Here is a 25,536-nt window from a genome sequence, read left to right as displayed (position 1 = left end):
TTTTAAATTAATACATTCGGGTTTTGTACTTCATCAGTTTTATCTCTTTAAATATCATCTATGGATATATAATTTTTCTGGTGTTAGGTTTCTGATGATTCATATGGTTTAAAGAATTTATGTTCAAATTTTGTAGAATATTTGTACCTATAAATATTTTTTTGTAATTTTATATTACTATTTAAAAATATAAAATAGGGCCCCCTGTATATTGCATGTCTTCCACCTATATTTGGATTAAAGATGTACTGACTTAAGATTTCTAAGTTACCAGGAATGTCGATCCTAAGTATTCAGATGCCAGTTTTTGCAACAGCCACTTTTGGGATAGTTTGTCATCAGTGTTATTCCTTGTTTCCTTAAATGAACATTGGTAGTTAGCAATTTATAGTCCATAAGGGCCTTTTAATTTGTCTTCAAATGTGACTTTGAACATATGTTATTTTGTTAAATTATAGATGTTAACTGAATAAATTCTTTGGTTGCATGTTTTCTTTCTACAATCACTTGATTGTTTCCTGTAAAACCCTGCTGACTTTTCATGGAATGTGTTGGAAAATTTTTCTCACAATTTTCCTTCTGTGTCTGCAGTTCTTATAGTCACTTCCCTCATTATAAGCTTAAATGCTATGAGTTTTGCAACAAAGACATGACTTTTTTGTTGTCATTGAAACTTTCGTTTTACTTGGATTGATTTTTTTATTCTCTGATTTCACAATCCACCATTTCACTAGAACCCAGTGGTGAATTACTTAAAGTACTTCTCAACCTGTTTCTAAACTTATTTTAAAATTTATGAAAAAAGATAACACAAACATTGTAATAACTCTGTTTAATTGACTATGCATTGGGTCCTTTATACTGAAAACATACATTAATTAAATACTCATTCCATACATACCTATGTGCAAATTTTGTGCATTGTTTAGAACCCGGTGTCCAGCCTTACAAGACTCATTTCAAAATCCCCTTTCAGAGGATTAAACCACGTCATTATAGTCCAAAATCAATCTGACAGTCAGTTATCCCTAAGGTTAAAAAAGAATAAAACTATCACACTTTAGCCATCCAGGAAAGCAAAATATATACATAGAACCATAAATAAATATATGAAAACCAACTGTGAGCCCTCTAGAATGTAACAGAGGTAGGAAACCCAATGTGTTTGGAGAATGGACTCCCAGACCTCTCAAACCTCAAGTTTGCTTTGCCTCTAATATTTTTCCTCATTTTTTTTTTTCTAGCTAGGTGCATTATGAAGGAAATTTAACTTGAAAAGCATGTTTTTAAAGCTAAACCAGGCTGTGCAATGTAGATAATAATGATCCTTGGCTTATTGATTTTCAATTCCAGAAGAAATCTAACAAACCAGGCCAGAACAAGTCATAATGGTTTCACACAGATTTTTTTTCAACAAACAAGTGTGAAAATTAGAAAAAAAACATGGAACATAAAAAAAAAAATGTTCAAAATCATTCAAAGCCATTAATTTAACCATCTTCCAGTATTTGCAAACCATGTACACTAATTTTTATTTCAGGTTTGTTATGTATATTAATGTTAATAAGGTATATTTTACATCCCATGAACTACATCTTTTTCAATGATTTTTAATAACTGCTGACTGATGCAACCAGCATCATAAATCAGTTTTAGAATATTTTATCTCCCCAGTAAGTAATGATTACGAACCCATCAATACATTTTTAACTGTTTTTTTTTTTAACATAAGTTCTCATTTAAGTCATATTGAATTTAGTTTTTCATAAATAAAACAACACTAAGTGACTTAAGTTTAGTTCACACACTTGGGAAGAATGTTTAGAATTTTTCCACACCTTAGGTAAAATGTGGTGTGCCCCTATAAAAACTGTAGTTTATACAGCTCTGTTTGAGAACTCTTGCTCTGTGTAGACTATAGACAATTTTCTGTCAGCTACTAGGAATTAGAAATGCAGGAACCTAAATATATACAATACAATGAAAGCCAAATTCTTAAAAGAAGCAAGTATTACTATGTTTCGATCCACATAATTTTCTTTTTAACTTTACTGGTGCAATCCAAAAATGGAACAACTTAAGGCTATTTTTTTGCTAATGTGTGAAATTTTTTATGGTGCATATAAAAATTAATCCACTCTTGTTCTCAAAATTCTAAGGTTGATTATGTGAAGTTTACATAATTGCAAAAGTATGTATTGGTGCATTTTCCTTACTTGGGTAGACTTGAGAACTAGAATTGCTCCAAACTTCATGGCTAGCTAAGAAGGTATTTGACAAAAATTACTTAGATAAATTAATCTTGTGCCTAGAACTAAAGAGGTCAAACCACAGGCATCATGGAAATTAAGCAGCAGGTAGTCTGCCTCTGCAATTTCCCCTTTGTGTTCTGCTTATATTTTTAAGAATCTCTTTTATCTGGAACACAATGTTATTTGTTGCAACTAACTGTTTGCACTTCTTAATCAAGTGATATGAGATGGAGGAAGAGGAAACTTGTTTAGGAGAAAAAGAGGTTGGGAAGTATTAATGAGCACAGCATGAACAAGTGAAAAAGTAATTTTTTTCTAGGTCAAAAAATATGAGCAGTGAATTCAATTTTTTTTTATTTTAATTTAAAAAGTTAGATATTTATACAATCTGTGAAGTGATCCCCCACCCACCCCCCGATTACTCCAGTACCCATCTGGCAATACACACGACCATTACAATAATATTGACTAATACCCTATGCTATACTCTAAATCCCGTGACTGTTTTGTAACTACTAATTTGTACTTCTTCATCCCTTCACCTTTTTCATCCATCCCGCCAACTCCCCTCCCCTCCAGCAATCACCAGTCTGTTCCCTGCATCTGTAATCTGTTTTCCTTTAGTGTGCTGGTTTCTTTTGTTCCTTGGATTCTGCATATAAGTAGAATCATATGGTATTAATCTTTCTTTATCTGACCTATTTCACTCAGCATAATACCCACTAGGTTTATCCATGTGATTGCAAATAGTAAGATTTAATTTTTGTAATAGCTGAGTAATATTCATAACTTCTTTAACCAGTCGTCTATTGATGGACACTTAGATTGCTTCTATATCTTGGCTATTGTAAATAGCACTGTTGTGAACATAATGGTGTATAGATCTTTCAAACTAGTGTTTTGATTTTCTTTGGATAAATATCCGGAAGTGCAATTGCTGAATCAAAAGGTAGTTGTATTTTTAATTTTTCGAGGAACCTCTAAACTGTTTTCCAGAATGGCTATACCAATTTGTAATCTCACCAACAGTGCATGAGGCTTCTCTTTTCTCCATATCTTCGCCAATATTTGTTGTTTTTTGATTTATTGATGATAACCATTCTGAAAGTTGTGAGGTGATATCTCGTTGTGGTTTTAATTTGCATTTCTCTCATGATTAGTTACCTTGAACATTTTTTCATATGTCTATTGGCCATCTATATGTCCTTTTTGAAAAATACTTATTCAGATCGTCTGCCCATTTTTTAATTGAATTGTTTTTTCTTGTTGTTGTTGTTGTAGAAGTTCTCTTTAAATTTGGGATATTAACCCCTTGTCAAATGTATCATAGTCAAATATCATCTCCCATTCAGTAGGTTGTCCTTTTGTTTTGTTGATGGTTTCCTTTGCTGTGCAAAAACTTTTTAGTTTAAAGTAATCCTATTTGTTTATATTTTCTTTTGTTTCTCTTGAATGAAGGCAATTTTATGGCAAAAACAGAAATTTTGTATGGCATTATTGCTTTTGGAAACTCTGTAAGTCACTTCTGGTGTGCATTTGGTTCATATATATGCAAATACAACTAAATTAGCATGTCCCCACCTGCATTCCTTAGACAGACTAGAAAAACTTAATAAACATGTCTTTTTTATTACATAATTTGTTAAATTTTAATTGAAATTAGACGATGTTTTTGGGATGCATGCTTTTTCGAGATAAACTGTACAAATAAGGATTTACATAATTGTCAAACAGATTTGTTTTTCCTATTTTACTTAAAAATAGTCAGGTGATAATTTTGGAATTAGCAAATGAAAACTATGTGTTCTTTAAGAATATATCTGTATTATAAATAAATTACTAGCATAAAGGTACTATGGAAGTAAGGCTGCTCAGAAAGATAATTTTATAGTGATCATAAAATTTTAAATTTTATATAGTGACCCACCAAAATGTACTCATTTCTGGAATACTTCCTTGTCCCATTTTTTTTTTTTCAAGCCAATGAGTATTTCTATATGTAAGTAAATAGGATAGCTCTGAGCTAATTAAGAAAATCTGATTTCCAAATGTTTGACCAGACTTTGCAGATTTCCTGTTATGGGAGTTTTAGTCTTTTACCTCCCTAAGGGAAGAAATCAACATAAATGATTTCTAAAGAAGACCTTGCTCCCTGCTTTAGTTAGTCTCTGCTGCACCGGAGAAAAATGGCTAGGCATATACAAGCCCCACATGGGCTAGGCATGTACAAACCATATGCTAAGCAGAATTTCTCAACATTTTTTTTCTGCTTCCACACACAGAATCAATAATATTTAGATGCAACATATACTTCTATGGTGTACATTTATTGAGAGATAATATACTATAAAAATTTATGATTCATACAAGAGAGGAGTAAATTAATGGTTGCTCACTCACACGCTTGATACTTATAAGGACAACTGTCATTTCCTTCAGGAGGAAATACATTTCTCACTCACCCAAGAACATATGTAAGTGAGAGGGAAGTTATCATAGGACCACACTTAAGTTCATACAAATGCATGCATTAATGAGTGTGTGTGTATGTGTTTGCATGTGCGTTTTAAATTTTAATTCCTCAACTAAAGTTAGTTATTTATTACTTGTGACGCAGACTCTAATTGACATTATCACAACAGAGTTTTTAAGTGATACTTTGAAGAAATCTAGACTAACACAACTGCGGTATTATTTTTCTCATCTTACTTATTTTTCTTGTAAGAATGAAAGGATCCAGAAAAAACTGGATCATTCACCTTGGACCTCAACAGTATTAAATAAGAGTAGGTCCAGATAAGAGTTTTAGCTTATGATTTAGTATCTTATATCTAATTAATGATGTGATTTTACTGAAATCATGGAGCTAATGAGCAGAGACTCAGGAGCCCAATAGATAGTAAGCCTATAATTGCAAAAGTACCTATATATTAAATAGCGTAATAGGTTAAAGCTATGTTTTATCAAAGCTGCTACAGGTTGAAGCTGAGTGTTGGTTAAACATCAAAAAGGTTCACCATAGATGTCTCTAGGTTTGAAGAGAGTGAGACAAAAACAAAATTCAGCAAGACCATGTGTGTGTCAGATATTTCTTTAGGTAGGTCATTACCTCTGTTAAGAAGACTTGGTCTTATTTGAAAAACTACTATATGATGTTCTACTACTATGACTGTTTTAAAATATAGGTTTTAGTATTATTCATACCTGGTGAGGCTAACAGATTAGATAATTGCTATGGAAAAGATAGTTTGCTGCAGTTCCCAAGAGGTAGAGGAATGCCATACCCTGTAGGGCCACGCAGAGAAGCACTACAGTCAATCAGGAGATAGAAGGAGCAAAGGGAAAGCTTGGTCAAGAGACTTTATTGTGGTTCATGAGAAAGGCAAGGCAAGATAAGTAGACTTGGAATTGGCTAGTTTGAATAATTTGAGTGGCCTCTGAGGTATAGGGAGTAGCTATAGTTGACTGATGCTTGGCCTTGAGATGATTAAGGCAGAGGAGTCATACCTGCTAGAGTACGTAGCCTAGATAGAGAAGGCACAGATAGATTTATTTGTATAAGAACAGCACACTCCTCAGCCAGTCTTTGCTGTATCTAAGAATTCGCTTGCCCTGGGAGAGGCAGTCTGTCTCCAGTCAGCAAATCGCAGTGCCAGAGAATCAAGAATACAGAAAACAAACAAACAAACAAACAAACAAATAAACAAATAGGTATATAGATAGATAAATAGATAGCTAGATAGTTAATACAGTGATATACCAAGATCTGAGTGAAAAAATTACATCTTTTACTTTTAATGTGAGGTAACATTTATATGTAGCAAATTGTACTGATTTTTAAGTGTAAAATCAATGACTTTTGAGAAATATAACTACCTCATTCAAAACATAGAAAAATACAGAGTATTTCTATCAGTGTCCCCTTTCCATCTATAGTTATAGTTTGCAAGTTAAAAGTTAATTTACTTAAGACTAGCGTGTATTTTGACTAGTTTCTAAATATAACAGAACGATATAATGTGAAATTCTTTTCTTTCTGTTCTGTTAAACACATGAATGAAGCAACCCAAGAGTGTGCAAGATTTCACTACCATTATTTGTAAAGTGGAAGCTAACTTGATGTCAGACATCTTCTGTGCTAAAGGTGTATTTAAGTTGTACCTCTCTGTTCTTGAATCTAATCAGAGGGCAACAAGCCATTTGCCAGAATCTCCACAGAGAATGCCATCAGGATCCAGAGTTTGTTACATCTGTCCTGGACTGAAAGTGGCAGATCTACCCCTGAGTGACTCAAAAAAGACCTATTATTTCAGTATCCCTTTAAAACAAACAAACAAAAACTCATAATACAGTTAGCCTAGTTCCACTCTGAATTTTACTCTGCATCCATCTGGGCTTAATCTTGTGCCATTATCATTTCCCCATCACATTAGCTACATTAATACGCTGCCCCTCAATCTTTGGAGCCATCTATACTGAAATAATCTTGCCTAAACTAAAAACTTGTATAAAATGTTATTTTATTTTGCCCAAGATTTCATATTTAGTTATTTTAATTATCAACTTTGGTTTTAAAATGTCTACTCCTTCTGTCTTGAGTTTGTGGAAACCACTAAATTAAGACAAGTGAGGGATGTTGTTGAAACAATATTGTTTTGTTTGGGAACTTGGGATAGTAAAATCCCATCAAAGCAAATTTTCTAGATATGAGAACCATGAAACTTATCCAAAGAGAACTTCAAAAACAGTATTTAGACATATTACTACTCACAAAGTCAAGTTGTATCTTTTGTAAATTTTGAGATACTTAGAAGTTTTATAAAGTGAGGAATTTCTCAAACAACTTTTGGCTCTTCAAGAGTGAAGATTCTATCCTTTCTATGTGGATTGTTTATATTATCTCTGGAATGCGCTTTTCTAAATTTAAGCTCAGGCAAGTACTTAGAAGTATGACGTATACAATTTCAGAAATAAGGGATACCGCATATTTTAAAATGACAGTTAAATGTTTGTCTAGGAATTCTGAAAGTACTTTATGTTTCCTGTATAATTGATGAAAAAAAAGAATGTCCTAGATGCAGTTGAATTTCAGTGTCTTACATTAAGAGTGAAAGATAACCAGACCGTCCAACAGCATTGCATCATCAGTATTAAGAACATTAGGCTAACACACACACACGCACGCACACACACACACACACACACACACATTTTGTTGAATAATGAACTATCATTCTCATTGTCTTGTATATTAATGTTTGACATCCTTGGATAAGGCTCACTAGACTCTGAACCTACAGACATTCAAGGGCACTCATGGTTCCATAAAGGACCTCGAGAGAGAGAAGTATTATAGAACACCTCAGCAAATTAAAGGGACATTATTATTTACTGAAATATACTGATGCTTTGGATGTACATAACTTCTTTAGGAATCTCAATATTTTTTGAAGTTTTGTTAGTATATTACTCTAATTTTTATTACTTTCAACCTAGATGATTTTCTATTTTAGAGATTAATCAACTCCTAATGGACAAGTTTTAAAAAAAATAGTTATTTATCAATATTAACCTCTTTCACATTGAAGCATTACATTTAGAAAGGTATGATTACCCTCACAGATTTTCAAAGGCTTGTCACATGTATGAAATAATAGAAAATATTCTTTGGTCTCTGCCCTTAGTTCCTGGTACAAAAATCCAAAAACCCTTATAATTTCTTAAATGGTAAGAAAACTAAAAAACAACTTGTATTTTAGTATTTCTTCTTTAGCCCTGGTTCCTGACACAGAATTCTGCTCCTAAAATCCTTGTAATTTTCTGAGTGAGAGGGATGTCTTTTTTTCCAATGAGGATAGTCTGGGTGAGCTCCTGGATGGCCCCTGGTTGAGGGCCAGTCACCTGATAGACCAAGTCATGATTAGAAACTTGGAATTTTCTGTCCCCTCCATATTCTCAGGAGAAGAGAGGAATGCTGAAAATGGAGTTAATGATCAATCATGCCTACATCATGAACTCACCACAGAAATTCTAATAGTATGGGGTTTGGACAGCTTCCAGTTGGGCGAACACATCCACACACTGGGAGGGTGATACACCCCAGCTCCATAGAAAACAAAGATCTTGTACTCAGGACCTCCCTGACCTTGCCTTGTGTATCTCTTCATCTGCCTGTTCAATAGTACCCTTTATCGTATCCTTTATAAACTAACATAACGAAGTGAAATGCTCTGTCTCTCTGACTCCATCTTATACAAACCTGCTTTGTTCCCATAGCTTTCAGGCTAATAGTTTCTGCTAAGTCTTGGATATAGACATGCTAATTGTTATAGGAATTCTGCTTGTGACAAGGTGATAAAAGTATGTGTTGTTTATTAAAGATTTGCAGCAACCTCTTGACTGGACTCTCATTAACTAACACAATCTTCCTCAGACTCCTGTTGGTGCTGAGATGTCTGAGGTGGTCAATCACCTCTTGCCCTTTCCATTTCCCTTTCCTTGGACATAAAAGAAGCCTGAACTCTGTACTTACTCAAGATAGATTTGAGGTACTGGTAGGTCTCCCACTTTCTTAGTTAATAAACTTTTCCTTACCCAAACTCTGATGTTTTGAGTTTTGGCTTTTCAAAGTTAGGCACATGAACTTTAGACAAGTAACACTGGTAAATTTAAGTAAGTGTTTCTCTAAGTTCTGTGAGCCACTCCAGCAAATTAATAAAACACAAGGAGGGGGTCATTAGAACTTCCGAGTAATAGTTGTGGGTAACCTGGGAACCTACAACTTGGCTTGGCATCTAAAGTAGGTGACAGTCTCATGAGATTAAACCCTTAACCTGTGAGATCTGATAGCGTTAGAATTTAGTTAAATTGTAGAACACCCAGCTAGTGTCACAGAATTGCCTGGTGTAAGAAAATCTACACATTTGGTAACCAGAAGTATCAGAAATGTGGTAAGTGTGGTAGTAATGCGAGAGTAAAGGAGAAACACGAGAAAGACTAATTAAAAAAAAACATATTTGAATATTGTCCTGATTCTATGAAAATATTGGAACATATTTTAAAAAGGAGAACTTAATGTTAAAAAAATAAGAAATGTGAAGATCAATTGGAAAAATGAAAAACAGGAACTCTTGATAAATTCATGTAATAAACATCTATTAAATGAACTCTTCTTCTATCATTGCTGGTTTATTTGTTTTCCCTCTTTCTTTACTCCATGATGAATGAGAATGAGATTATAAATTGTAACCACATTCTTCAATCTTTAAAATTACTGAGGGGATCTTCAAAATTCAATAATTAAAGTTTTAAAGTTTTCTAGAAATTAGAACTGAGAAGCCTACATCAAAATTTATTTTCGATGTATATATTTTAGAATGTTTTTCTCCAAACATTATTTTGATTCAGTTCAGGAAATTGCTTTTTACTATAGAAAATAAACAACATAATTTTATTGAAAATAGTCTCTCAGCTAAACGTATCATAATTTTCATTTTGCTTTGAATTTTATTATTTTAACATCAGAAACTAAATAGGATTTATCTCTCAGAGGCACTAACCACAAAAATATACTATATATTTTATTATAAAGCTAACTAAACTACATAATTATATTTATGTGAGGTTGGCACTATGCTAGGCACCAAAGATTCTGAGATTTAAAGTCTAGTGAAAAGACATACTGATAAGCAAATGATTTAATTACAACACAATTTAGTAGGCTAAATCATAAGAGAATGATCAACTATACTATCAATCATAATAGAGGAAGGAGCTTATTAACTGTTTCCTAAAGGACTCAGGAAAAACTTTATGGGGGAATTATATTAGCAATAGATTTCTAAGCTTAATGTTTAGAAGAGACTTTTCGAGTGAAAAAGGAAGAGACTGTGTTCCAGACATGGAATATAGAAAGCTTGCTGTGAAAAAAAAAATAACAAAAGGAATTACCTTTAGAGCTTTCACTTTGAAAGGAGAACAATAAATGAGAAAGCTGGTATGTATGTTGGAGTCTTACGAGAAGTCTTAAATAATAATGTAAAGAATTCCAAATTCTACCGTAGTATAGAATTTCCCAAATGTATGATTTTAAGAGCTTTCTGATATCAGCTTCTTAAAAATATAGATTTTGAGATCTTTCCTTTGCAGCATATTTGTAGTTAACAATTTTAAGAAAAGTGATTTGAAATGAGGTTTGGAAGGATGGAAGATTAGTGTTTCATTTGCTTTAGAAATTTGATAAATCATCAAAATGTGTAGAAAGTTGAAATTCTGAAAAAAGTGAGATGAAAAGCACAGAATCCAATGCATATGAAAAATGGCAGGGGTTTAAACTAAAGCAGGGCTGGAAAATTAGAACTGGGTAGAAAGAAAATTTATCAGCTTTCAGATGTTAGAGTTGATTAGCATGCAGGGTTGTTGGTGAGAGAGAATATACTAAGTACAATTCTGAAATTCAGACTGGGTAGACTGTAAAAATGGTGAATCTCAGGACAAAAACAGGAAATTCCAGAGAACAACAGGTTTGGAAAATCAGGGTTGGGGTGGTGAAATGGATAATGATTATGTTAATACAAGCCCAGCATTAAACTATGAATGATATGTTAATTCAAATCCAATAATGTTCCTGGATTTAATAGAAAGGCTCACTTTTGACAAAACAAACAAACAAACAAACAAACAAAGAAACTGAGAAGGAATTGTTCTTAAGTGGGCATTGCAGTGAATGGTACAAAATATAAAAAATAAAGAAGTAATGATTTTAAAGGCATGTCTGATTCAAAGGAAAAAGTCTTTCGACCATTTACTGCATGATATTTTCTCATGGAGATAATTTTTAAAAGCTTTGGCTCACTTAAAAAAAGAAATACTAAGCCCTTTTTGTTATTACTTTAACTTGTCCAATCTCTGAACCATAGAGATACCTCAGAGGTTTATTAGAAATTCCCAAACCCAGAAAGAGGAAAGTCCCAATAAAAACAAACAAACTAAACCAGATCCTTTAGGAGTTGAATGTTGAAGTTTTGGCTCCCTGATTCTAAGCATGGGTCATATTTTAGCTGCGGAATAATGGTAAATGTAGCTTTAAAATACCACAGTAAAAATAATGAATCCCTTCCATACCTGTCAATAGATATGGCATATACAAGTACCAAGTGTGTTACTAATACAAATTGTGAATTAAACAAGCCCCATCTCTTACCTATTCTTTTACATGGAAACTATTTTTAGCCTCCCTTTTTTGCTTTCCTACTGTAAGCTGTTTTTCTGCTATTTCATGAGATACATCAATGGTTCAGGTTACATTGACAGTGAGAGAAAATCTTGCCTTTCCTCTAAATAGCTGACTTGGGTTCTATTATTAACTATTTAAGGATTATACTTTTCTGTCTAGATCAGTCATTGCTTGTTTCTCATCCATGAGGCTGTCACTATAGTGGCCTAAAGCTAGGAAAAAAAAAATAACCAGTAAATAATTCAACCCTGCTTCCCAGAAATGTATGTCACCTTAGAAAAGAAATTTTGATACCAGCTTTCACAGAACACACATTAGTAAATAATATGTGGCGAAAATATCTGTCTTGTCTTAAGTTATGATCAAATAAATATTTTAAAGAAGAATGAATTGAAAGAACCATGAGTAAGTCTACTGTGACACCACTAGTTGAGAATTTTTCTTGGTATTCAAAGTGTCAGAACTTTTCAATAGTTTAGTGTAAGTTCAGAAAAGCTTCATGAAGGATGATTAATTGTGTAATTCATGAGCCTTCCTAATGTTCACTATTTCCCTCCTAACCACCTCTGGTTTTCTTTTATTTGTATTGTTTTAAGAAATATTTCAGTTAAAATATAATACATTTAACTTTACCTAGTATATCATGTCTCTCTTCTTTATTTTCCAAAGGGCACATATATAAATGTATATTATACTCCAAGATATTATTTTAAAGAGGGCTATTAACTTACTAGAAATTTTTACTTTCCTACTGCTTTAATTTTTCTTGTTACCAGTTTCTTCCTTTTTTCCCCTATAAAACTATTTGCTAAACTGCATAAATGTCTGGCCATTCTCACAAAAAAACTTGTGTCAACTTCTTCCTCCTAATAAGAGAATTGTTTGTATCATTTAAGGTATACAAAAGAGGTACTAGATTAAATCTCTTAATCCTGGGATATCGAGGTATTCAACTGTAATTTTGCTATTTTAGCTTACACACCACCAGGTTTTTGCCAGGAAAAACATGCTACTTTCTTCTCCTACATAAATTTCACTCTAGTTCTGAGCATTTCTCTAGTCTTAGGATAGATTTTTTTTTCATTCCATGTAACTATTACCCACCGTTCTTTCAAATTACAAATTTTTTAAAACAGAGAAACAAAGATAAAATCACAACTATTTTATCATATGCATTGAAATGCCATGTTCTTTTACACAGAAAAAAATAAATTTAAGGAATTCTGTGGATTTTGGAAATCAATACTTTGAACAAATCATTCTTTAATACCTGAAAATGAACTAAAATAATCTATATCACTGTTTCTCATTAATATTACAAATTGTATTATAGCACATGAGAAAGTAAGGATAAATTATATATCAAGACATTAATTCGAAAGTGTTCTAGAAAACTTTTTAGAGAGCATAGATACAGTGGAATGCCCACAAAATTTCTGCAGTTTCATTATGTCTTAAAATTATTGATTAGAGCAGAAAAAATAATTTCTATTAATTATTTATTAATATTAAAATATTGATAAGCATCACCTAAATGTAACAGAAGTCCAGCTGCTGCACTGGGTTGAAACTGCTGAAATGCAGCCAACACAAGAGGCGTATATTAAAGGAACAGAACAAATGCTTAACAGAGGCCTAAAAGCAGCAATCAGAAAACATTCATTTAACTTAGAGATGGCACAAGCTTCAAGCAATTGCCTCTACTTAAGTAAATGTGAATTACAAAAGGCTATTTATTACAGTTGTACAGGGCTTTGCAGCTTGCTCAAAGACCTTTGCAGAATTTCAATAGTTATAAAGTCTTGTTCAGTGCAGAAGCAGTAAAAATGGGCAGGTCCCCAAAATAGCCTGCAAAGCTTTCATCCTCATCACAATTGTTCTTTAAAATGAATTACTTTCTCTCTTTCTCTCTCTTTTTTTTTTTTTGAGAGATGCTATAGTTGGTAATTTTTAAAGCTTCTTTAAAAATGTATTTTAACTGTTAGGAAAAATAAACCAGTTTCAAGGTGATGTGGAATAAACGTAGGGTTTCCATTAACACATTTCCTTGGTAAACCAGGAAAGTTTAGAAAGATTCAACTTCTTTCAAATGCTCAGTAAGCATACCTTAGTTATTCTACTAATGGATCTACTTCAGCAGGAAAATTGATAATTTCTCCATTTTTTGTACAAAAAGAAAAATTTGTTTCAAAAGACAATGGAGTTAATTTTTTTTTCTGTTAGCAGTTGGATAATGAATTGCTTTTTCTAAGTATTAGATGAAATAAAAATAAAATAATTCTCAATAATTTAACATATCACTGAGTTATTTATAACTCAGTGATATGTTAAATTATTGAGAATTATTGTGTATGTTTATAAAATTTCAACCAAGTATAACCAAAATAAATTATCCTTTGCTTAGGATCAATTTTACAGCAGCAAATCACCACAGGGTAAAGGGTGAGGATGTTATGAGGCCATTTTGGGAATAAAACAATACTATTGAATGAAAGAAAAGCAAACATAAATGGTAAATGCCAAATGATATTAATTGCTAATGGGAGCAAAAGGTGAAAAAGAAAATGAATTTACTTTTTCATCAGAAAAGCAACACTTACTTATTTGGGGAGGCGAAGGGGGCCAAATATTAGGTAATCATTCCCAGGATATCAAAATAATGATGCTTTGATTGCAAAAAGTTCATAAGAAGATCTTACAAATAATAGAAATAGAAAGATAGGCAATTTATTACAAAGGATTCTTTGTTTGTTCTCCAGTTAAGTGTTACTAAGGCAAGCTTAATGTAAAACTATTTTAAAGAGAGGGATAAAAATAAAAGACATTTATATACAGGAACGATTTAAAGATATATATATGTGTGTGTGTGTGTGTGTATATATATATATAATAGTCATATACACATATATAATAGTCATATGATCATCACAGAAACATCATATCAACAAATCTGCTAGCTGTTGGAAATACAAATACACAACATTCAAATAGTCCTTGATTTGAGAAAAATCAATAAGAAAATAAGTCTTTTAGCAATGAAAACAATTCAACAGTTAATGTACCTAAGAATTCTTGGGGTTTTTTATTTCATATTTGTAATTTATTTTGCTGCATTTCATTAAGGCAGATTGCCACTGAACCCCAACTGAGATATTTCAGTTGGCCAGTGTTAACAAGATTGAGATTTGAAACCGGAAGTGCATTGATGGATAGTATGCATTTTTCTTTTTTAATGGAAGGATTTGAAGTAGGATATCACTTAAAATATATTTAATCTCACATTAGAAATAAAGATGACTCTATAATATCTGATCCAAAGAGTCGTTTTTTATTCATATTCTATACTTTGATAATGTGTAGCAAAATATAACAAATATCGAGTCACCATCCAATAAGATACCTCAACATATAGCTTGAGAGTTGTGATATAAACAGTAGTCATTACCTTGGTAGCTCTTATTAATTTTTTTTAAGATGTGAAAGTATAAAAACAGAATATTTTTGTTTCCAGATATATATTTTTATTCATGAGTGGTTTTTGTCAGAAGTCAAGATATGCCCTACTACATGTCCTAAATGCTATCTATTTTATAGTACACTAAATATTATTATTACCTATAGATACCATGGGACTCCTTATACATAATGGATTCCAGTCCTCTTACAGGGTTGCAAATGAAAATGTTATCAATGAGCTGAAGAATCTGGAATTAATAACTTTGCAACATTATAACAAATAGGTAGTCTTGATGTATTGTTCTTATTTTAACATATCAAATATATTTCATTGCTTACATTAGAGTAGCAGATTGAAAACATCTGCTCACTTGCCACTATTCCACCAGCAGCTGAAAATCTCAGTTCATTTTCCATAGGCCTACATGTACCAGGGCTATAATCCAGCTGCTGAGGCTTGATATGGGGCCAGATTAATACTCAAGAGCTTTTGAAATGGAAATAATGCTTCTTGCCAAAGATTAGAACAATGATAGACTCCATTTGCTGTTCCCTTTTCTCTGCTCTTCTTTAGCACCCTTCCTAACCTGATTAATTTGCCCCCTCCCATCATCCCCTTCGTCCTCTCTTTACAGCTCCATCACCTGTCATGACAATTAAGAAGGATCGTACATCCAGAAATAGCATCTCCTTATCCTGGCAAGAACCTGAACACCCTAATGGGATCATATTGGACTACGAGGTCAAATACTACGAAAAGGTAGGAAGACAATGTGGAAGGGTTGTATAGGGAAAGAGGTTCTTTCTTGAGAACTGTACTCACTCTTGCAAAGAAACCAGTAACATTGCTAGGAAGTGATTGAGCTCTGTTTAAAGCTGATGCCATGTGATACTTTTGATTTATTGGTAGAGAGGGGTTTAGAAATTATTGTGTAGAATATCTCTCATTCTACAGTGATAAGCCACAGCAAAGATGTCACTACCAAACCTAAGTCATCTAGTTTGGCAATGTAAGTGATATTTATGTCCTTCCACACCAAGTCCTATGCTCTACCAACTATTTTATAGTGATTCCTTAACCTATTGATGAACTGTTCTTAATTTGTTCCCTTAAGCATCATTATTTGACCTTCACATTCACATGACCTTCATTCACTACAGATAGGAACATTGGACTAATAACAAAACCCCTGTAATATTATTGAACCGATGAAGAAAAACTTTCTTGACTTTGTACAAGGAAATTTAGAAGATGGGAATGGGTGTATAAGTCTGCCTCACATCATAAAATTGTGATTCAGTAATGAAATTATAAAAAAAAAACATAGGTACATGGTTATTTATAGGTAGAATTTGAGCCATGATATTTCATCAATAAATAGCACTTATTCCTCTCTGGTTATGAATTATGGTGAGGTTTGAAAGCAAGATGTATTCAAACCTTATCATCAGAGTCAAATGGTTCTATAGCTATTAATATGAACGCAACATATTTGTGTGTGTTTGTAATAATTCACAAAATATTTTAAAGTGAATTAAAAATAAATTGTGGATATTGAGCTCTAGTTGGAAGAGGTGAGTCTGGTCTCAAAATGGAGGGCCATGATCCAAAGGAACCAGAGCAGTGGAGAGAAAACTGTTTATTGGTGGTCTGAGTTTTGAAACTATAGATGATAGTTTAAGAGAATATTTTAAAAAATGAGGCACACTTACAGTTTGTGATGATAAGTGACCCCAAACAAAACGTCCCAGGGGCTTTGGTTTTGTGACTTACTCTTGTGTTGAAGAGGTGGCTGAACATTAGATGACCCAGTGTGGTGCTGTCAAATACTTATTGATCATGATCTTCTGATTTTAAAAGTGTGAAAAGATAACCTGTGCAAATATAAGACTCTATGTTGCAGATGATGCAACACAATACAAAGAAAATTAATGATGTGACTCATTTCAGATGGGATAACAGAACCAAAATACACTCATCCTTTAGATCTATGGGGCTGATTCAAAAATACAATTAAGCTACATTCATATTTTTTACAAACATAAATTTTCTGTATTATTTCAAACTCTCCCAACAAAGCACAATATGCATCCTTATTTTTAAACAATATTGACCACTGCAGGAAAAGAAAAGACTGAATCTATTTATTATTTCCTAAACATTTTAAAATTTGATACATACATATGTATGATATTATTTAAATTTGTATTTATACAAATATTTGTATCGTACATAGAAAAATGTAAAAATTATTTCCAAATATATATGTAATGCTTGGAAATATTGTGAATCTTTCACTAGATTTTAAGCTCTACAAGTTCTATCGTAGAACTTTGACTGTCTAGTTTACTAATGATGATAAACAGAGCTTAGTTCTGGATATATGCTCAATATTTTCTTTAACAAATGAAATGTTTTCTGTAAAGTAAATATATCTAACCCCCTTCAATATTTAATATTTTAACTCAAAGGCTATCTAATACATAACCAGAATCTTTAGCCAAAAAGCGTCTGTAACCTATGACCTTTATTCTTCAAAGCTCTATCTAGTTTTGGTTGATGATATGCATTATTTCATATAATCTATTCTGGGCCCCATCCCAGGTACAGAGACATTCTATTGTCAGGGAACCTTTGAGTGCTCAGAATATATTAATGTACATTAGAGGAAAAACACAATTCTATGTTAATCTAATTTTTGTGGAAAAGGCTCAACACAAAAAATCTTTAATACTAACCTGTAAAGTGAATCTCAGTGTGCAATGTGAATCTCTCAGAGGAGGTCCTTTTAGAGAAATATTTTTAGACTTTGATCTGGAGATTTTTGTCTCTACTAAACCACTGTGACTTAAATATAACGCAAATATAGTTGATGGTGAGAAAGTTAATAATGTATAGCCACATATAGAATCTTCATCTTTTTAAGTTAAATATTTTACAATTGATAAAATATTTTCTAACTGAGAATGAGTAGGGCAATCATTAGGTTTAATTTAAAGAGGTTTATTCCTCTTTGTAAATTAATTCTTTAATTAGGTTGAAGCTTTCAGCCTTGGCTTTGAAGAGAACAGATTTTTGCTCAGGTATTCACTAATTGGAAGGAATGAAAACTAACTTTTTCTGCTTTATGCGCAGGGCATAAATTAACATATCCAAATTAGGAAACTCTGTAAATATTTTTATCTTAAAAAATACTTTAAAGAATGAAATGATTATTATGCCTCTTATCTGTCATATGCTCCGCGTTAAAATTTAAAATTGTTTTGAGTGGTTCACTTTTAATACCACTTGATACATCATAAAGATTTGATGTTAACATGATTTTTCTTGTCTCAAAGCAGGAACAAGAGACAAGTTACACCATTCTGAGGGCAAGAGGCACAAATGTTACCATCAGTAGCCTCAAGCCTGACACTACTTATGTATTCCAAATCCGAGCCCGAACTGCAGCTGGATACGGGACCAACAGTCGCAAGTTTGAATTTGAAACTAGTCCAGACTGTACGTATTATTTTAATGTAGTGTGTGTGGGGGAGGAAGGGGAGCTCTTGTAAAAAGTGTTTGATAATTCATTCTTACTCTCTCTAAGCTTTAACTAAGTGTAATACACTGAAAGTATATTGCTTGAGACGTTTAACAGTTTGCATAGCATTGCGTCTGGGCATTTGTGTTTGTATAGATGTGCATTTGTGTTGTTATTTTATTTTTTTTATTTAACAAATCAAATATATTCTAATGCCTGGAATGCTTTTGATTTTCTATTAGTCCTAAATTGCTTTCGGGAACATTATTTAGCATGGTAACACATTTCCAGTACTTGCTAATAAAGATATTCCAGGTCCATTGAATGATTCAGTGAATTACAAAAAAGAAATTTGCTAATTCATTAGGATCCTAATTTTCTTTTAATTCTCAACATAGTCAACTTTATGTCACTTAGAGATTAAAGATTTTTCTAAATCCTAATTTATCGCCTCATTAAAATTCACAAATAATTTGAATAGCTTCATCTGTTTGACCCTAAATTTGGATAAAATTGGTATAAAATTGGTCTAAGTATTTTCCCAATAACATTCTTCTGCAAAATCATGACTATGGCCCTAATATAAAATGAACACAAATTAAAGATTTTATTTAGCTTATTAATTAATGAGACTAGTAAGAGATTAAAATTGATGCAAAGGGAAATTTAAACATACACACACACACACACACACACATGTACAAACATGTGCATGTATAATCAGGAATATTTAAATACATTTGCTAATAGATCAAAAATCAGTTAATATCCTATAATAAATTATAAAAAATAAATGTAATGACTGGAGTCAAGTCTTCCACAGCACATATCAATTATATCTCTACTGAACAAGAGTCATGGTAATTGCAATGGAAAAATCATATACATCACTATAAGTTTTCTTCAGGTTAACTAAATTTTTAAAATAACTTAGAAATAATCAAAAACTAATACCTTTGAGAAACAGATTATCCAGAGAAGATGTAACATAGCCCAACCCTCCACTGAAAGAAAATTCAATAATTTCTTTTGACTCTTGTAATATGTCATTTTTCCCTGGCACCTATTTTTCCTCTTTCTTAAATATTTTGTTCATGATATAAATATATATTGTTATTGGTATGGCAATATTTTTATGACCTAATAGACACATTCGGGATGAACAAAAAATTATAAAAATGGCTTAAGTTACTCTGACAGAGTATATATTTTTTGGCCCACTTTTTGTCAGACAAGTAGATATGCTGCTTACAATAACAAGCTGTACATTCTGCAAGCTATTGAGACTCTAATGTTCTTAGAAGTCATCAGCTCACAGCTTAAACCTGACAATTCTGCTTGGAAGAGAGCTGCCATCTTCAGTACACAAATCTATACTCCAGCCCTCTCCTAATCCTCCTGTCATGGAATGAGCATGAAAAAAACACTCTTTGAGAACATGAGAAATGAAATGCTATAAATACCATGGTAGTCATGTGAAAAATGGTTAAAACAAATTTAAAATTTTAGATAACAAAATATAATTGCAATTTAACATTAATAATTCTAAATCTTTCTATAAATTAAGTGGTTCAAAGAAAGTTTCTTATTTTGAAATGATTGTAGATTGTCTTTTTTTCAAACTTTTAAATGGTTTTTAGAATTAACAAACAAAAGCTATATTTGATTTACCATGAATGATTTCAAATCACAGATATAGAAAAATCAAATGTTTATGATATCCTGTGGTATAAATTAGGCCTATTAAGGGCAAGAAGTTCAGATCATCATTAGCCAAACTTATATGGATGCATATTTTAGAACATCGATCTAATCCTGCACATTCTTAATTAGCACTAACTATCTGATAAGCAAATTTGTAACAAAAAATTCCAAAATTCTAATGTGATTCCAGATTTACCACAGATATTACTGTGGTAGTTATACATAAATTTCTAATGAGGCTTCAGTATCTGAGTCTTAAATATTCTATTTAAAAACTTCAGATTCTTGAGATTTTTGCCAAATGTGTTTTATATTTTCAATACATCCTTTGATTGAGAGAGCACAAGAGAGGACATCCCCCTCTCCATTTATTAAAAAAGTTAAGTCGCACGGTTTGATTCTTTTTTAAATCAATTTACTCTTATTGCTTTACCATAGAATTCTTCTAAACTTTAAATATAGATGAAGGGGAAAAGGTGCATATTGTCTTAAGGGGAAAAAGACAAAAATCAAAATGATATACAGTTGACCCTTGAACAGGTTGGCGGTTAGGGGTGCAGACCACCCGTGCAGTCAAAAATCCACATATAATTTAAATCGGCACTCTGCGTGGGCAGATTCCCAAATGCGAATAGAAAATACATATTCAAAAAAATTCTAAGGATTTAAGACTCGTTTTTGTTATATATCGATATTTACTCGATGAAAAAGACGTGTTTAGATTTCTTTAACAGTTATATATATATATATATTTTTATTTTATGAAAAGTTCTCACTTATAACACATGTAAACATTTCTTAGTCGAGTACACTGTACTTTGAGCTGGAGTTCGGAAAATACTTTCTGATCTTGGTTTATAGTAAAGATGTGGAGGCACCCTGAAGCATATATTTTCCTAAGTGCTTTGAAATGTCTTGCTTTTTATATATCAGTGTTTTACATCTATTACGTAAATGAGGAATCTAAGGCATAGAGAAGTCAAGTAAGCTTTCCCAAATCACACAACTGGTAGGAGATGGGTCTGATTCTAGAACCCATATATTTATATGGCAGTATAATATAGCATTTTTATACACATTTCATTTGATCCTGTTCTGCAAGCTATTCGAATACTATTATTTCATTTTATACATGGTTTATGACACAAAGTTTATTTTTTCTGAGGTTGCATGGCTAATAAGTGGGGTCAGTGAGCCTACAGTCTCCAGATTTTGGGCTGCTACTGACCCAGTGCTACTATTTTATATGTTAAGAAAAAAGCTGTTTAACTAAAATTCACAGAAATCACAGAATATATAGAAGTCAAAGGGTTTTCCTAGAGTAAAAGCAACATCCACCAAAGCCAGAAATACCAACAATATGACATGTTTGGAAAAGCAGACAGTCCTGGAAACCCTAAGTGGGCGGAAACTATATCTTCAGCAGAGTTTTATGTTGATTGATTTATTACTTGTAAAGTGCTTGTAATATTCTCTGGTATATTAGGTAGTGGTCTCTGTGTGTGTGTGTGTGTGTGTGTGTGTGTGTGTGTGTGTGTGTGTGTGTTTAAATAATAGTACATAATTTGAATATCCAAGCAATTACAAGACTAAAAATATGTGAGATAAAGCTGAGGCTCGGAATTGAAGGATTCTCTTGGATATTACTGCCCAAGAAGGTGAGTCCCAGGGACAATTCAATTAGCACTCCTGAATGCCTCTTACTTCTTTTTCATTGTTTTAAGGAGTGAGTGTGCAGCAACCTTAATCTCTTGGACCCTAGTAGGAGACATTAAGGTAGCCTGACAAAGGTAGAATGGAATCATTATATAGAGAAATTTGTATAACAAAATTAGGCATTCATATATAATTTTGTAGAATATAAGTACTTTTGCCAGTTTTTCACTGGGGAAATGAAATAATAAACATATATAACATTTATTAAATGCATACTATGTGCCTAGCATTTTCCTGAATGTTTTACTTTATTAATTCATTTAATCTTCACAAGATCACACTATGTCATACAGCAAATAAGTACAAATCCAGGCATTTTGGTTCAGGAAAATGAATTCCTAACCAGCCTATTTTAGGAAGAGAAAACTGAAAGATGTGTTTAAATGAGAAGTGACTTGAAACAGGGGAGCAGTTCGTCTGTGGGAAAACATTTAGATTGATTTTCTACTACATATGATTGATATCGATTTTTAACTAATTAGTAAACAACTCTATAACACACAGTTAATCAATATAATTCATTCAAATATTTGCTCATTTCAGTAACAAGAATGATCCAATTTGGATATGTGCTTTACATAGCCTCTAGAATTTCTAGACATTTTGAGTTAGAGGAAATTATAGCAAAGTCCTAGTTTAACCATGTCTTTAATGGAAAAAGAAATAGAGACCCTTTCTTCTATTATGTTCTCCCTCCCAATTTCATTGATCTTTATTTTATAAACTGGCTAAAATTTATCAAAGAATTCAGAATTTGCTGCTCTTTATGAGTTATTATTCTATGTTTATAGAAGGTCATTGAATCACTAAGTTGGGTTGTTTTTACAACCTATTCACAGATCTATAGCCAATGGATAAGTTCAGTTCTTCTAGGAAACAGATATTAAGATAGAATCACGAGACCTTTATAGGGGGCATACAGATAAAAGATAAGGAGGAGATGAGCAGAAGTGGGAAGGCAGCACCTCAGACTGAGATAAAGGTCAGCCACACACGAAGAGATGGAGAGAAAAAACGGGGTTGAGGAGGACAAGCTTCAGACACCAGTGTAGTTCTGCAGGTCTTGCCAATCTGGTTGGGAGCTCCAGAGTGAAGACTGGCCCTAGGAGAGTCCTGCATTGGGCAGACATGGGGCGGCTCCAGTCCCCTTGCCTTGTTTAATCACTGAGGAGAGTGTGGCTTGTGCACGAGGCCACAGTGGATCCTGAAGGAGCAGCAGCTGGAGGCTGTCTGCCTACTGCAGGCTTGGCAGCAGAGATCTGAGCAGGCACTCCCATGACTGCCACAGTGGTATAAACAATAGTTTGCTGGGAGTAAAGAATAAAGTACCGCAACAGTTTATATTATGAGTGTGCATGCCATCGTGCATATCTGAGCTTTTTTTTCAGATGCTGAGAAAATGTCTAACAGACTTTCTGCCATGTTACTATATTTGCATCCTTTAACTAGTCCTAAAACTGCTTTATTTTAGAGAAAATCTTTCAAATATAGATTTTTATCATATTGAAGATGTGACATTGGCTTCTGGAGAGCTAATGGTATTCAAATAACCAAATTCACTCTTCTAAACTCTACTTTTGGTACATCACTCATTCACCTGTTCCATCAACATTTACCATGAAAGAATTACATGTTAAAGTAAGAGCAAATGAAAGGGTTGTTCCAGCAACTGCATTTGTTTTAGAAAGTCTAGAGATTAGGGTATTTATAGAGGTTGTAAGCAGATGAAGCTGAAGATTTAGATAGGAGACAGACCTTAAGGAGCTTTATATGTTCTGCTATAGAACATGTTATTCTGAAAGTAATGGAGAACTCTGCAAAAATCTATGAATGAGAATAACATGATCAAATTTATGGTTTACAAAGAGGACTCTGGTGACCAGTTAAAAGGAAAGGCATGTAAATCGAGAATAATTAGGAATTTCTAATTGTACTCCAGAAGAGAAATGAAGATATAAACTAAGATATTCTAAAGGGCTTAGTGATTAATCAGATGTAGACTGATCAAGAGAGGAAGAGTACAAGGTGACTTCATATTTATGGTCTACATCCTCACTACCAAAATGTTGGAGTCTAGAATCGACTGCATCAGCATCACTGCAAGCTCAGAACACACAATCTCATCCTCTACACCAGACCCGCTGAATCAGAAACTGCTTTCCAAAAGATACCCAAGTGGGTTTCTATGAACATTAAAGTTAGAGAAGTTATCTGTCTATGTCAAGGGTCAGTAAACTTTTCCTATAAATATTATAGACAAGATAATAAATATTTTAACCTTTGTGTACATGCAGTCCCTGGTTCACATACTCTACTTGGCTATTTGTTACAGCCTTAAAGCAGCCATAGACAATGCACAACTAAATGTGTTCTAATACAATTTTGTTTATGAACATCAAAAATTTTAATTTTCTATAATTTTCATGTCACAAAATACTCTTGTTTTGACTTTTTAGAACTATTAAAAATGTAAAACCATTCTAAGCTCCTGAGCTATACAGAAACTGAGGGCAGGCCAGATTTGGCTATTGGGCCATCTTGTCAATACTTTGTAGATGTTGAGCCATTTACAAAGGTAAGAAATACTGGGAAAGGAACAACTCATTTGCAGTATATGTTGAGGCTCATAGGAAAGATGTTATACCACCTTTTAAATAAATGTAGATATTGGAGACTAAGCCAGCTTAATTAGAAAGCTTTTACAATTTCATTATCGGAAATCTAACCTGTTTTCCATGTTCCTCTGCTAACTTCTACTTTATCTATTGAGCTTCTTGCCAGTGAGGACAGAGGAAACTAGTCCAGTATGTAGTAAACACTCAAGTAGTCTTTGATTGTTGCCATTGAAACAGAATATTTAATCTTATTAATTAGGAATTTCATTCAAAATTATAGGAAGTGCTTTTTTAACTCAGTAAAGAATTATTTTTTTATATTTTATCAGGCAGTAAACCATATTTCAGGTAAAAGTTTATAAATGTAACTTAATTTGTCAGATTTTTCATGTAAATGTTAGTTATGATGTGTGAATACCTGGTCTTTTTAAATTTTTTATCTCTTCAATCTCACAGCTTTCTCTATCTCTGGTGAAAATAGCCAAGTGGTAATGATTGCCATTTCAGCGGCAGTAGCAATCATTCTCCTCACAGTCGTCACCTACGTTTTGATCGGGAGGTGAGTCCACAGTCTGTTTTATGACTTACTTTCATAATTGCTTCGCTTGCTACTCCTCCCCCACCCCCGCCCACTGCTGCTAAAATATGAAAGTGTGGCCAGTAATGTATTTTAACAATTAAGAATGTCTCCATTTATATTCTAGGTCTCTTTTTCCCCTTCCTTTCATTTCATCTTTAGCTTTGATTTTCTTTTTTTTACATTAAATCCCCGCTTCCCCTCTAATACACACTTCTTCCCTGTTTTAACTTCACTCCTGGTTTTTACTTTTTTTTTCCAATTATCCCTTCACTCTTTAAATACACCTCAGATCTCCTGGGCTCTTTCTCACCCAATACACTGGTAGCACTGCACAGCACTAATCACTAACAATGGAGACTGTACCCTTCATTCATTCTAACAGCAGTTGTTAAAAAATACTATAAACACTTTCTAAGGCCATTATAAAAACTCAACTGAAGGAGTGTGCACAGTG

General features: G+C 32.8%; 1 protein-coding gene across 5 annotated transcripts in view; it reads left to right on the top strand.

Annotated features, from left to right (window-relative positions):
- Positions 1 to 25,536, top strand: part of EPHA3 (EPH receptor A3) — a 321,817-nt gene that overhangs the window by 228,160 nt on the left and 68,121 nt on the right. For 3 of the 5 annotated variants that reach the window (XM_016145836.2, XM_036219074.1, XM_036219076.1), the window contains 3 exons: positions 15,579 to 15,703; positions 18,283 to 18,445; positions 24,959 to 25,061. In XM_016145836.2, coding sequence (XP_016001322.2) covers positions 15,579 to 15,703; positions 18,283 to 18,445; positions 24,959 to 25,061 — 391 coding nt within the window. The remainder of the gene's footprint in view (positions 1 to 15,578; positions 15,704 to 18,282; positions 18,446 to 24,958; positions 25,062 to 25,536) is intronic. The other 2 variants (XM_016145837.2, XM_036219075.1) reach the window with 1 other exon arrangement.

The sequence above is a fragment of the Rousettus aegyptiacus genome, unplaced genomic scaffold, assembly GCF_014176215.1.
Source record: "Rousettus aegyptiacus isolate mRouAeg1 unplaced genomic scaffold, mRouAeg1.p scaffold_m13_p_4, whole genome shotgun sequence".
In the NCBI taxonomy this organism is placed as follows: Eukaryota; Metazoa; Chordata; class Mammalia; order Chiroptera; family Pteropodidae; genus Rousettus; species Rousettus aegyptiacus.
Note: the sequence above shows the minus strand (reverse complement) of the source record. Positions and strands in the feature narration are given on the sequence as shown.